This window comes from Mastigoproctus giganteus, chromosome 2 (genome assembly GCF_048544385.1).
Source record: "Mastigoproctus giganteus isolate SK-2022 chromosome 2, ASM4854438v1, whole genome shotgun sequence".
Classification (NCBI taxonomy): domain Eukaryota; kingdom Metazoa; phylum Arthropoda; class Arachnida; order Uropygi; family Thelyphonidae; genus Mastigoproctus; species Mastigoproctus giganteus.
In genome coordinates, this window is record NC_143576.1 from 127,070,084 (window position 1) to 127,084,906 (window position 14,823).

Genomic DNA, 14,823 nt, shown 5'->3' on the forward strand with positions numbered 1-14,823 from the left:
CATTCCATAACAAAATATTTTGATAACACTCTCTGATAGTTTTGATATACTGTAATTTTATTTCCAACTTAAAGTAACTTCCACTCTTGTAACCTAAAACCAAGGAGTTCTGCTTGCCATTTAGATAAACTTAAATCGTGAATACAATCTTTCAACTCTTCATGCTTAATTAAGTGCAGCACATTGTAATTTTCTAGTTGAACCACTAGGTGAAAGTGATCACAGTCTACTGATGTGGGACTTACTTAAAGATGTAACTACCATCAAGGGTAAAGAGAAGAGTTTTTGTTTTCGTAAAGGTGACTGCAGTGGTCCCAGGCAGTTTTTAAATTCTATACAGTGGGATCAACTGCTGATGTCAAAACAGTGAATTCTGAAGGTTCCCATTTAGAACTAAGAAACATCAACTAAGGAATACTGTTCAAGATTTAGGCCTAAATGGATGTCCGATGAACTAATGAGGCTCGTGGCAGAGAATAAAAATGAGTGGGATGCATATAAATTAGCAGGTGACACAAAAAGCCTAGGGCAAATATAAGCTAGTCTGTAATCAAGTCACAAAGGAGGTTAGCCAAGCAAAGGCTAATTATGAGAAATCCTTGGCAAAGGATGCAAATAAAAACAACAGCAACTTCTTTACTTATGTAAACTAGAATTTAAGGGATGAATCATATTGTTCCACTTGATGTTGGTGGTTCTACTATTGATGATCCTGCTCAGATAGCTGATTGAGTATTTTGCATCTACATATACACATGAGAAATTCTGGAAGGAAGGGGAGGACAGAGGTTTACTAAACTCTAACATGGAGCTAAATGATTTTGTAATAACAGAGAGCAAAGTGGAGTTGAAATTGTTGAAGTTAAACAAAAAAGGCACCTGGAATCTACCCAGTTATATTGAAGAATGCAGCGAGGGAAGTAAGCAAACCCTTAGCCATAATTATGAGAGCATCCTTAGATTCAGGGGAGGTCCCCATGGACTGGAGATGTGCAAATGTATCCCCAATTCAAGGGGGATCAAAGGGTAACATGAGTAATTATAGACCTGTTAGTTTAACTTCTGTTCCAAGGAAAATAATGGAATCACTGGTTAAAGAAGTAATGTAGGATCAACTAGACAAGACATCAGTAATAGTTCAGACACAGCATGGGTTTGTTACAGGGAATTCGTGTCTGACCAATTTGATTGGATACTACGACGTATCCAATCAAAAAGAAACTGGATGCAAAAAATAATTTTGATATCATATACTTGGATTTCAGGGAAGCTTTTGATACTGTTGCAAATGGAAGACTGCTGTACAGATTGGAGCGGGGTGGCATGGCACTAAGGGCAAGTTGCTGTAATGGATAAAGGTTGGCAGGGTTGTTAATGATACTAAAGACAGTATGCTACTGCAACGGGATCTAGAAAAGTTAGGTAGATGGGCTGAGAAGTGGCAACTGATGTTTAATATTGACAAATGCAAAGTACAGCATATGGGTAGCAGTAACCCAAGAGAAGTGTATTAATTGTGTGGTACTACACTCAGGGAGGTGGAGAATGAAAAAGACCTGGGGGTAATTGTGCAATCAGATATGAAGTTTTCTGAGCAGTGCAGAGAGGCTGTCAGAGCAGGACATGGAATTTTGTCAATGATATGTAGGAATTTTGCTAACAGAAACAAGGAGGTATGCCAGACAAGCTGTACTTGCTACCTGGGAGTCTAAAATGTTGATGGAACTAATATTCAGGTGGCATTAAAGTCATGTGGATCCAATTTCAGTGAAATCTGGGTCTGTGACAGCCATATCCTCTGCTTGCACCTTCACGATGGTGGGAGTGTTAGTAATCCTGGGCATAACCTCCATGCACAAGCACACTGTGGGTGACCACCCAGGTGTGAACCAATGTAAGCAGGGGTCGAGGTGTGGTGCGCACACCACATTCAGAAATGCTACTTCTCTGTATTACCAGGCAATACTAGGTGGTAGATGACTCTCATCAACCAGTGCAATACCACCACTTTGCTTATTGAAGGCTTGAAGTGGTGGAACCCATGTTTAATCTCCAGAGCTAAGTTCCGGTCAACCCTTCCCCATCTCTTCCATCATGCAGTATGACTGATGACTTTTGAGGTTATGATGGACATCATGGCAAGATCCAATCTTCATTACATTTCGAGGGTACAGCTCTAAAACGGTGTTCACAGGCCGGCTGCTAGTTAGTACAATGGACCGAACCTATTGGTAACTCTTTAGGACGCTTCCAGATCATCTAATGTATAATCTTGCTACCTCTACTCTGCCAGATAGTGACTAGAGGTAGTCTGAGTAGTGTCTATGCTGGAGGGCATTGTCGAGACCACATTATGTGAAGCATATGGGTATATTCTTACCATGTGTACCCCATATCCACAAATTTCATTACTTCATACAGCATGTCCTCCCCCCACTTTTTCTTGCTTGAATACACCACGAATTTTTGAAACTAATAGTGTAAGCCCAACACGCTACATTCAATGCCTCCTGTGGTCTTCCGTCAAAAAGATGTCAGAAGAATTTTGACGATGTTAAGAAAGCTCCAGGTCCTGATGGTATTTCTCCACTTGTTCTCAAAACCTGTGCTCCTGAACTTACTCCTGTTCTTTGCCACCCTTTTTTCACTTTCATATTCCAAAGGTGTTTTTCCTTCTGCTTGGAAATTTGCTCATATCCAGCTAGTTCCTAAAAAGAGTGACAAATCCCTCCCATCCAGTTATTGTTCCATTGCAATTACTTCTACTCTTTCAAAAAGTAATGGAGAAATCAATTAACCGCCAACTCTTAAACTACCTAGAAACCTTCCATCTGATCAGTGATCGCCAGTGTGGATTCCATCAGTGTTGATCCACTGGTGATATTCTGTCTTATGTTACCCATTTAGGGACAAATACAACAGAAAAGTTCGGTGAAACACAAGCAGTTGCTCTTGACATCTCAAAGGCTTTCGATCGTGTTTGACATAAAGGTCTTCTGAACAAGCTTCCATCTTATGGTTTGCCAACTGTTTTTTGTAATTGTTTATCCAGTTTTCTCTGTGATCGCTCACTGATGGTGATGGCTCTCTGTTTTCTAACTTCTCCACTAATGCTGGTGTCCCCTAAGGTTCATTTCTTTCCCCACCCCCAACTGTTTTCCTCTTGTATATTAATGACCTTCCATTGACTGGAAATCCTATCCATAGTTTTGCCGATGATAGCACATTACGTTCCACTTTACATTTTGAGAAACCTTGCCCTGTTCAATCAGCTTCAACTTCTCGAATATCTGCTACCAATTCCTTAAATGCCGATCTCCAGATAATTCTCCAGTGGGGCAAAGACAACTTATTTGATTTCAATCCTTCTGAAACTCAGTCTTATCGTATATCTCGCAAAAAGGATCCTAGGCAAGTTGATATATCTCTTTTGGGGATTACCCTGACTTCTGATCTCTCTTGGCACAAGCACATTACAAATATTGCTTCCTCTGCATCTAAAAAACTTGGTTTTCTCTTTCGCTCTCGTCGTTACTTTTCTTCCAAACAGCTGTTCACTCTGTACAAATTGCAAATCCATCCTAACATGGAATATTGTTCCCACATCTGGGGCAGTGCCCCCAAAACCTCTCTCAGACTTCTAGATTCCATTTAGAAGAGGGCTGTTAGGTTAATTAATGACTCATCTCTAACTGAGTCTCTCCAATCGCTGTCTCATAGACATACTGTTTCTACTGCATGCCTTTTCTACAAATACTTCCATGGGCACTGTTCTTCTGAATTGGCTTCTATAATTCCCGCTCTCTCTTTCAAAACAGTTCGAACATGGGCCGCCACCAGCCAACATCCATATACTGTCCAACTTCAAACTCACAGAACCTACTTTTCATCTTCCTCGTTTATTCATTCAACTACCGTTTTCTGGAACAACCTTCCTTCATATGTCTTTCCTGAAAATTACAGTGTACAGAAGTTCAAGTCTAATGTCAACAAATATCTTCTCTCGCCTTCTCAGCCCCCAACCCAAGCATGGTACTAAGTACTATAGGTTCTAATAGCTCTCATGTTTGGGGTTTTCATAAAAAAAAAAAAGAAAAAAAATAAGAAAAAAAAAAGTAAACAGCCAATCCTGAGTATATAGGTATATACTCAGTATTAGCTGAAGTTCTCAGTTCTCTGCCAATCACATCTTTTTACATTTTGTCTTCTCTTAGGAACCTAGACCATGCTGTGGCTTACCAGAATTGGCACATTGTAATCATGAGGGATTGGTCTCATTACTGAATCCAGATTCAAATAGACAATCTTTTGGCTATTCTTTGCTGAGAATCCAGTTACATTCACATTACTTAAGTAACAGTCACCATTGTGATGTTTTAACAGCTACAGCTTCAGTAGCTTGATGTACCATAAAAATCAAACAAATTCTCAATTTGTGCAATTTCAAGGCTTTTTTTGATGGTGAAGCAGTAATTTAATCAGGGAAGAAATTTCACCACTACAATGTTCAACTTGCTCAGTAAATTGATTTTCATTATATGAAGGATGCAGATGAGATTGAGTTGTTGGAGTCATTCAAAGAACAGCTCTCGTGTCAAGAGTTACTACTGTTGCCCGAAAAACTTGGGCTTCTTTTTTATTTGAAGAAATAAAGAAGAATAATCTCTATGAAACCTTTGTGATGAAAAATGTTTTGATCATCAATAAGATGAAGAAAGCTTTAAGTTGAATTCTAAGAATATGATTGTCAGGTTGTGCACTCCTTAAACTATGATGAGTTATAAAGGGCTTGAAGCGAGCCATAGCTGAGTGATCAGGAGCAAGAGTGCAATAGTATGTGCTCTTTGAGTGGACCTCTGTTCAAGCCATGACTGCTAAATACAATTAATGTTTGTATTGATGATTTATTGATGATTAACTCCACTGGTGGTCATGCCAGAGTATAAACAAGAACAATTTAAAAAAATGTAGAAAGATGTTTTTTAAGTGTTAAATTTCTTATGAATTTTATAGAAAAGAAACATCATTGTCTCTATTCTATAAATATAACTTATATTTTATACAAAATCAAATAAAAAACAAAAACGTTAACCAAAATATAGTTGCAATAAAGGATAAGATTAAAAATATGTTGATCAGATTAGGGTACAGTAACACATCATAATTTATTTATGTTGTTTCTTATGGGAAATTTGTGTCAATTAACACAACTGAACCTTACACAAAAGTTTTCAAGAATACACCTATCATGTTAGTCAAAATTGCAGATGTATTTGTGTTGCAAAATGAATTTTATTATTTTATTTTTTTTCATATTTATATAATATCCTCATTTGCTTCTTATATTTTTATTTTATCAAATTTTTGTACATTACATATTTATCAACATTTCTCTTTCATGCAGTGCAAAAGTAATTTCAAATATGAAATCTCATAATGAAGTTGAAGAAAATATTAAAAAAGTAGCTTATATAAAGGTTTGTATTTTACATTATCAAAAAAAAAATTATTAAAGCATGTTTAAATTTTTAGTGCACCCTTTCTAATTATTGCATGAAAGAATTGATTATAATATAAATTTTTGTTTTAATAACAATAACTAATTTCATTTCTTAAAATAACAGTGGTAATATGATAAAATGACGGATGGGCAAAATCAAGAGGTCATAATTGAATTGGCGCACTATGGCCATAGTTGCCGATGCGCCTAATAAATCCCAAAACAAACAAACAAACAATCATAATCGATTACACTACTCTGCATTTTGAAAAATATATATATATATATTCTATGTTTTTTTTCTCACAAAAGGGTGTTTCTGAATCATTTTCTAATGCTGATTTCAAAAATGTCTTCCATTTGTGTCTGTCACATCAGATTTCTTCAAAAATCATGAAAGAGAATTTGATTTTTCACACATTTTTATTAATTTTGGCAAAATTTGTGCACTGAAATAATAACAAAATGCTCCTTTTACCAGACTTTTATATTTAAATACATGTTGAAAACACTATTAAGAAGGGCAGTGTGGTAAAAAGTCGTCGACTAAACCATCATCTCTCATTTTAAAAACTGATTTATGATGGTAAAATTTTCATTTCTTTGATTTTCTTGCAGTTCATTCTACTTTATAGTCCCTTTTCAGCATCCAGCAATAGTCAGCCATCATTTTGACATTCCACTTCCCCTGATACCTCATCTTCGTGTCTTTAATGTCTTGGTGAAATCTCTTGCCCTGTTTATCACTAATGCTTCTTAGATTTTATGGGAAGTAGTCGATGTGGAAGTGTAAAAACTATACCTTGACACTCATGTTACAACACGGCTTCCTGAAGTATGCCAACATATTTTCAACTATATTCTTGTATTCTGGATCATTTTTGTTAACTAAGAAGTATTGGTCAGTTTGCAAAATTGAGGTCCAACAAAAATACCTTGTTTTAGCTTCTTTTGGGTGAACAATGGGAATTTAGTACAACTGAAGCAGTGACCTTCTTGAGGTAAAGCTTTTCAAGCTGTCTCATCAAACCTAGTTTGATGTGCAAGGAGGACAGCTTTGGTGTCTATAGTGGTTTATAAACTGTGTTCTTTGATTCAGATAACAAAGTGCCCCTCTTTGTCCAGACCTTGACATATCTTACTCCTTGCCCAACTGTCCCACAAACACAAAAAGCAAGGCATTTTTGTGTAGCCAGATTGCTGTCCAAGTAACATGCTTATCACTTTAAACTCTCCATGGACCAACCATCCATGTTCTTCATACTTAATATTTGTTAGCAACATCTTTTAAGTTCTTGTATGTTTCTTTCAAATGCACAGAGTGAGCTACTGGAATTGCCCCATGTTTATTTCCATTGTGGAGCAACACACTTCTGATATTCCTCTTTATGAGTCGATAAAAAAGTCTCCACTGTGTAGGATTGTAACCAATTGCTAAATAGTTCATTAAGTCATTTCTATTACTGCAAAAAACCATGGAATTGTCCTCGGAAAAGTAGGAGACTAGTTCTGTATCTGTACCATGAGAAAAACGTCCCATGTGCTAGTAGAATTTTTGACTTAAATCTAGAACTAAGGAGTTCTGCAGATTCCTTTGATAAATTTAAATCTCTTACAAGTTAACTCATTAAGGTCATGCTGTGAAAACAGTTGGTCTGGACTCAAATAGCTCCAGGCATGTAGACTTCAGTTTCATCTTCACAAGCTTCACTTTCAGCACTGCCTTCTGCTACATTTGGCAGTATATGTGGAGGGTATAGAATCATCAAGTTATCTCCATGTGGGACTGGTCTAATGACATATGGAATATTAGGATAAACAATGCTTTTCTTACTCTTTGCATTGTTTCCCCTCTACATTAACTATGCAAAAGTAACAGTCATCTTAATGGTTTGTAAGCTCCTGCCAAATCATGGGAATTTCAAATGGCACGGCCTTCTTTTTACCATTTTTGCACTATCACAAAGTGCTTCAACGCCGGTTCGGTAAACTTTACATGGAGCCCATTGTTTATCTTCGTCACTGAATTTCACTCTAAAATAAGCAAAGTACACAATTTTTTACAAATTCTCTAATGCCTTGAGGACTACCACAAATATAACAAAATAAGTTTGGATTGTTCAAACACTTGTATGAAGACATTTTACTCACTTTTCAGCACATTTTTGACCAATTACCTCAAAAATAAACTGAACTCACTTTGATAAACACTGCTTTGTGTAGTGGTCATGGACAAAATGACTGAATGTAATGTTGCCAACATGTGAAGATTTAGTTTATAAATTCCCAACATTGACTCCTAACTTAATACATTCAATTATACAATTAATGATATCAACTTAAGTGATTTGTGAAAGAACGGTACGTGATAAAAAAAATAACAAATAACATGTCTGAAATCAGCGCAAAAAAACAAGTTAAAAACAGCTATTAGTTTACAAGCATTGAAAGCCATGCAAAATGGTATTATTTTATATTATAGTGATTCATTCAATTATGACAATTTATTCAATTATGCCAATCACTAGATAAAACATTTATTTAAATTTGTAATCCCAGGTTCATGTAGCACTGATGAACGAAACAAAACTTCCCCCCCCTTTCCCCATCAAAGATGCAAGCACACTTTTCTAAACCAGTCTTATGTCCTGATTTCAAATATGTTCTAGGTTTTTTTTTCTGGCTTTTATAATTTTCATAATATGGCTGCTGATAATATTGGTACAAATTAATTAAGACAATTCCATTACAAACATGTGAGACTGCTAGCAGTTACATTTTAAGGAGACATCTCGTATGCCTCTTTTAAATGAAGAGTGCCAGCAAAGGATGTGAATGGCTTTAAGTTCCCATTATGCAAGAGAACAGCTTTCATACTGTGAAGATTCAGTGAAGAGGCACCATTCAGATGTAATGGGTACTTGTTACAATGCTCTAAAAACTTGTTTAATATCATAGCAGTAGCAGTGCAGACTATTTACTGTAAAGAATGCTGCCAAAATTTGATTTATTTTTTATCGGTAAAACACTGAAGTGAACCTTATCTTTGAAGAGAGCTAGATCATTCAACTCATCTTTGGTAAATTTCTCTGGTTCCAGTGTCTCTTCATCAGGTGTACATAGGATCAGCTGATGCTCTCAAGTCTCTCTCTACTCAAATCTTCATCACATTCCAGATAATCTTCTAAAGAATGTAGCCCATGTGTGGTGGACCATATTCTTTATAGAGATACTACAATTGGCGGCCCCGGGTGCCAAGCGTTTCCGTGGCCGTGTGATTGAAGAGCGTTTTTCTCTAAGCGACTAGGTTCTCTTTTGTTTTCTTCCTTGCTTATTAAACTTTTCCGTTAAGTAGCCCTACTTTCTTAAAAGCACTAAGAAAAGAGCCCATAAGAAGGAAAGAACCTTTTTCTTTAATTTAATTCATCTTACTAACTGTACTAACCTATGCGCTTGGCCACAAGCGGCACTGCTCCTGCCTCACCATGGCAGGGATAACTGCCATGGTGAGGCAGGATAACTGCTCGTATCCATGTTAGCTCCTTTTGGCCCTGGGGCCAAAAGGAGCTAACATGGATACGAGCAGTTATCCACCTTTAAAGCCATCAAGCTCAAGGTCAGAAATTCCTGACAGCGACCATGACAACAACCAACCCAAAAGGCTTAGAAGGGAAACTCAATGCCATGATGAATTACCAAATTTCTTGGTGATTCATTCTTTATCTTCCCAACCTGTGGGAAAATTATCACAATTCTTGATTCAGAAATATTTGGAATCAATTACTGGATCACCAAAAATGGTGAAAAGACTACAATCCAGAGATCTCCTCATTGAAACAGCCACCGCTAAACATTCTGAGCGGCTCTTAAACACATCATCATTTTGTGGGCTCACAGTATCAATTACTCCACACAGAATATTAAATTCATCAAAGGGTGTAATCAGTGAGTGGGACCTAATTACAGTTTCCGAAGAAGAGCTACTTCAAGAACTAAGTAGTCAAAAAGTTACAAATGTGAAACGGATTATGACTAAAAAATATGGAAATCTCACTCCAACGAGATCCATCATTTTAACATTCAGTACACCAGACTTGCCATTCTCAATTAAAGCTGGCTATTTGAATTGTCGTATTAGACCATATATTCCGAATCCCGTTCGCTGCTTCAAATGCCAGAAATACGGGCATTCGCAGCAGGCATGTAGAGGTGAGGCCATATGTCCCATCTGCGGCTCTAAAGATCACACTCGAGCAGATTGCTCTGTCAAAACCCCTGTTTGTCCAAACTGCGAAGGAAGCCACCCAGCTTTTTCCAAAATATATGAGCTATGGATTACAGGAAAGAAAATTCAAAAATACAAAATAGAAAATAAAGTCACCTTTCCTGAGGCGTAGACAAGTTATGTCGACCATGCCTAGTAGTTCGCTAGAGTAACACCTCTCTAGCGAACTGACCCAAATCTACGCTTTAAACCTCAAAGAAAGAAAATCCTCCAAAAAGAACTAGTGAAGCCACAAATACTCCAATCAGCATCCCTACTCATACCCCATCAGTCCCAGTTGGAAAAGAACAATTAAAATCTAAATCAGTCTCTAAAAAACAGAATCTCCATGCAGATGACACCATGGATACTGGACACCCCACATTCTCAAAAAAGGACTGGAAAAAATGTCCCACATACAGAAAACAGTCAGATGAATCACCCTCAGGTAAACCTAAATAATGCATAAGATCATACAATGGAATTGCAGAGGACTAAGCAATCATTTTGATGACTTAAGAGATTTAATAGCTCAATTTAATCCCATAGGTGTATGCTTACAGGAGACATTCTTGTCACCCCAAGTTTTGCCAAAATTTTCATGTTATACCATTTATAGACGAGATAGGAATTCAGAATCACCTGAATGTGGAGGAGTTGCTATTCTTGTTAACATTAACATACCATCCAGGCCAATCCAATTGAAAACTACCCTAGAAGCTGTGGCAGCTCGCGTTGCAGTTGGTACATAATTTACCATTATTTCCATTTATATTCCGCCATCTGCACCACTTCTGCTTTCAGAACTTGACAACCTCATTGTACAACTCCCATTTGTCTTTTTGGTGACTTTAATGGAGACCATCCATTGTGGAGATCGGCCACAATGGATAGAAGAGGCAAATTGATGGAGGAATTCATGCATAATAATGATCTTAATTTATTAAATTCTGGATCTCCTACCTATATCCACTTAGCAACCAGATCTGCTTCCACAATAGACTTGTCAATTTGTTCACCATCGATATTTCCAATCATGACATGGTCGGTATTAACCGATCCCTTTAACACTGATCACTTTCCAATTATTTGCTTTCTACAAACAGTGGTAACTTCAAATCCCAATCAACGATCCACTTGCCAGTTTAAAAAGGCAAACTGGAGTGCTATTCTGCCCAGATATGCTTAGACAGATTTTATGTTCAAAGACAACATATTGATGATGTAAACACTTACATAACCAAACAGATTGACTGCAGCTAAGGCTCCATTCCAAAATCCACACCACATTGAAAACACAGAAATCACTGGTGGAATACAGATTGTTTAATTGCCAAACTGGAAAAAAACCACGCTTGGAATAATTTCCGCAAGTATCCCACCACTAACAACCTAATTGCTTTTAAAAGACTAAAAGCAAAAGCTAGACAAGTTAGGCGGAAAGCGAAACGGGATTCATGGATTGCTTGCTACAAATAAATCACCCTTAGGTAAACCTAAATAATGCATAAGATCATACAATGGAATTGCAGAGGACTAAACAATCATTCTTAGTCCCCATCATTACCAAAAACACGGATACACAGGTCATCTGGAAAAGAATACAGGCACTAAATGGCAAATTTGCTCGGCTGCCCTCTCCAATACTTCATTGGAAAGGGAAAGACATTTCTACTCCCAAAGAAGTTGCAAATGTATTAGCAGAATCATTTGCAAAATTCTCAGCTTCTGCCACCTGTGTGTCCACCTTCCAGAACATCAAAGCAGGTGCAGAACGGTATAAAATTAACTTCTCCACGCGCCTCTCATTTCCTTACAACCAACCGTTTATGTTAATAGAACTTCAAGAATCATTAAACAGATCTTCCAATAGTGCTGCAGGTCCAGATGGAGTTCATTACATTATGTTAAAACATTTACTTGGAGAAGACTTGAGAACCCTATTAATTTTTTACAATCAGATCTTCTCTGAAAATGTCTATCCATCTTCATGGCATCATTCGTTCATTATCGCTTTACCAAAACCAGGAAAAAATCCTTCCTGTGTTGAAAACTACAGGCCGATATCTCTTACAAGCTGCATGGAAAAAATTTTCGAAAGAATGGTTTATACAGGGCTCACTTACCTTCAGGAGTCAGAGAATCTCCTTCCAGATCACCAGTATGGCTTTCGAAGAAATAGATCAACCCTAGATTAGTATTAGTATTAGTAACGGCCACATGGTGCAAGAAAGCCTATGGCTTATGCTGCACAACCCAAAAAAAAAACAAAAAATCCGAACGAAACAATGATAAAAACAAAAAATAAATAAATAAATAAAATAAATAACTAAATAATAATAATTAAAAAATATATATATATATATATATATATAAATAAAATATAAATAAAAAGGAAATTAAACCTATCATCCTATGCGCTTCCCTTACCCGAAAGTACTATCCAGATGACCTTTGAATTTCCCCAAACTGTCGGCCTCTACCACCCATGAAGGCAACTTATTCCAGTAATTTATAACTCGCTGGCTAAAATAAAACTTCCTGCAGTCCAATCTAAACATTTCCCCCCGTAACTTGAATTTATGTCCTCTAGTTCTAGCATCATTTATAATCTTGAAAATTTCGTCCTCATTCATTTTACTGATGCCTTATGTGCTCTTTAATGAGATGTGCTCATTAAAGCCGAGTCTCATATCCGAAACGCCTTTGTATGAAACAACATCTAGTCATGGTCAATTTAGATCTTGAAAAGGCATTTGATACTACCTGGCGGCATGGTATTATTATGGACCTTTACCATCTGGGGCTTAGGGGGTCATTTGCTGGAAATAATTCAAAATTTCCTGCAATTGCGCTCTTTTCAAGTCCGATACAAAAACGTCCTCTCTACATCTCACATTCAGGAAGAGGGAATCCCACTGGGATCAATACTCAGTCCAACACTGTTTTCAATCCGAGTCAGCAGCATGACACGAAATATCCCAAAAACTGTTCATTATATGTATGCAGATGATCTTACCATTTCCTGTCAATTTCAAAGTATGAATACCATTGAACGGCAGCTACAACTTGCCATAACCAAAATAGAATCCTGGACTTCACGGAATGGTTACAGACTGTCAGAAAAGAAATGCACTGTCACTCACTTTTGCAAGAAGCGAGCTCTCCATCCCGAACCTGAACTGCAAATAAACAATACTCCAATCCTGCTTGTTAATACCATTAAATTGCTTGGACTACTATTAGACCGCAAACTAAATTTCCAAGCTCACATCACTTATTTGAGAACTTCTTGTTTAAAGCATTTGAATATACTTCGTTCGGTCTCATCTATTTCATGGGGAGCAGATCGGTGCACTTTTCTGCATCTCTATAAAAGTTTAATCCATTCACAACTAGATTATGGTTGTCCAGTGTATGACTCTGCCAGGAGCACTACTTTAAAACGGCTAAATATGATTCATCACAGTGCTCTGAGGACTGCACTGGGAGCTTTCAGGACTTCTCCAATCCAAAGTATATATATTGTATTGAAGCGCATGATCCCCCATTACATCTGCGTAGAAAAACACTACTGCTTCACTACGCTGCAAAGATCCAGAGTCTACCATCGCACCCAAGTTGGGAGTATCTCTATAATACTCGTTGGGAAGCCTCCTATGAGAGCAAGCCAAATGAAAATAGACTCGCCTCTCTCAGGATCAAAGAGCTTGTTCAGACTTGGAATGTCAATTTAAATGAAATCTTCCAAGACACAACTACACCTGTTGCTCCTTGGACATATGTGTCTGTCTCTCGAGATACATACTTCCTCCAGTGGGGGAAAAATATACCTTCCTGCAATATCAGACAGTTACATTCAGCTCATGCCATGAACAACTATGCCTATAAAATTTATTCGGATGGTTCAAAAACTGAGAGTATGGTAGGTGCTGTGGCAGTTTTTCCTTTATATACAAGTTCAGCCACACTGCCGCTTGCTTGCAGCATCTTCACAGCTGCATTATATGCCATTAAGTTACCGCTTAGTAAGATAATTGAGCTTTCCGTCCCATCTGCCATAATTTACACAGACTCTCTTAGTGCTGTCTCTGCCATAAGGAAGAATTCTTCCTTTTCTCACCTTACATTGAAACAGATTCATTCTCAGCTATTCGCTTGCAGTGTGTCCAATCAGTCAATCAGATTTTGCTGGATCCCTGGCCATTCAGGCATTCTGGGAAATGAAAGTGCTGACTTTGCCGCTAAACATCCTCAACCCACCCTACAACATCCTCAGGTTCCTTTCTCTGATTTTAAGTCTGTCGTATGCAAAGCCTGCTACCATAAATGGTCACAGACCTGGAAAAGTGACACTAACAATAAACTTTACCAGATAAAAGAAGATCCAAAGCTGTGACTGTCTGGCTTCCGAAGAAATGTTATTGTTATTTGGTTTTTAGGAGCATTAGCAACTAAGGCCATATTGCTCCAGGGATATGCAGTGGTCATTCCCTGACCTTTCCGCATCCTCCGTATTTGGTGGGCACGGGCTTAAACCCGGGTCTAATCAAGAAGCATATGCTACGCACTTCTGCTCCTGCCCACCTGGCTACGGAGGCGCCTCCAAAGAAACAGATGAGAGGAAGTGGTACTGGCAAGACTCAGAATTGGACACACTCACCATACTCATCTCTTTCTTTTATTGGGTGAAAGTCCACCACAGTGCTCATCCTGTCAGACGCACCTTACAGTCCGTCATTTCCTGGTTGATTGTCCCTTACATTCAACCATCCGGTCAAACACATTTCAATCACTCTCTACATTGAATATATCACCTGATTTATCTCACATCTTAGGAAATGAAGCAAATATTGAAGAACTTTTATTATATCTAAAACATATTGGTTTGAACAGTAGCATATAATTTAATCTCTCTAACAATACGCTTTTTGTCAATTAACGATAAAGATCCTAACGATAAAAACCGAACTACAACAACTACAATTAGCATGTTTTCATTGTCAGAATCAGTCTCTTTGGAAAATCTAGGTTTCAATAAGCAATTGTGTGCTTATTC

At 37.5% G+C, this 14,823-nt stretch overlaps 1 protein-coding gene across 1 annotated transcript in view; it reads left to right on the plus strand.

Annotated features, from left to right (window-relative positions):
* The window catches only part of roq (RING finger and CCCH-type zinc finger domain-containing protein roquin), a 711,471-nt gene that overhangs the window by 580,317 nt on the left and 116,331 nt on the right, over positions 1–14,823 (plus strand). Inside the window, exon 21 of the mRNA XM_090390025.1 lies at positions 5,405–5,477. Within this exon, the coding sequence (XP_090246151.1) occupies positions 5,405–5,477 (73 nt within the window). The remainder of the gene's footprint in view (positions 1–5,404; positions 5,478–14,823) is intronic.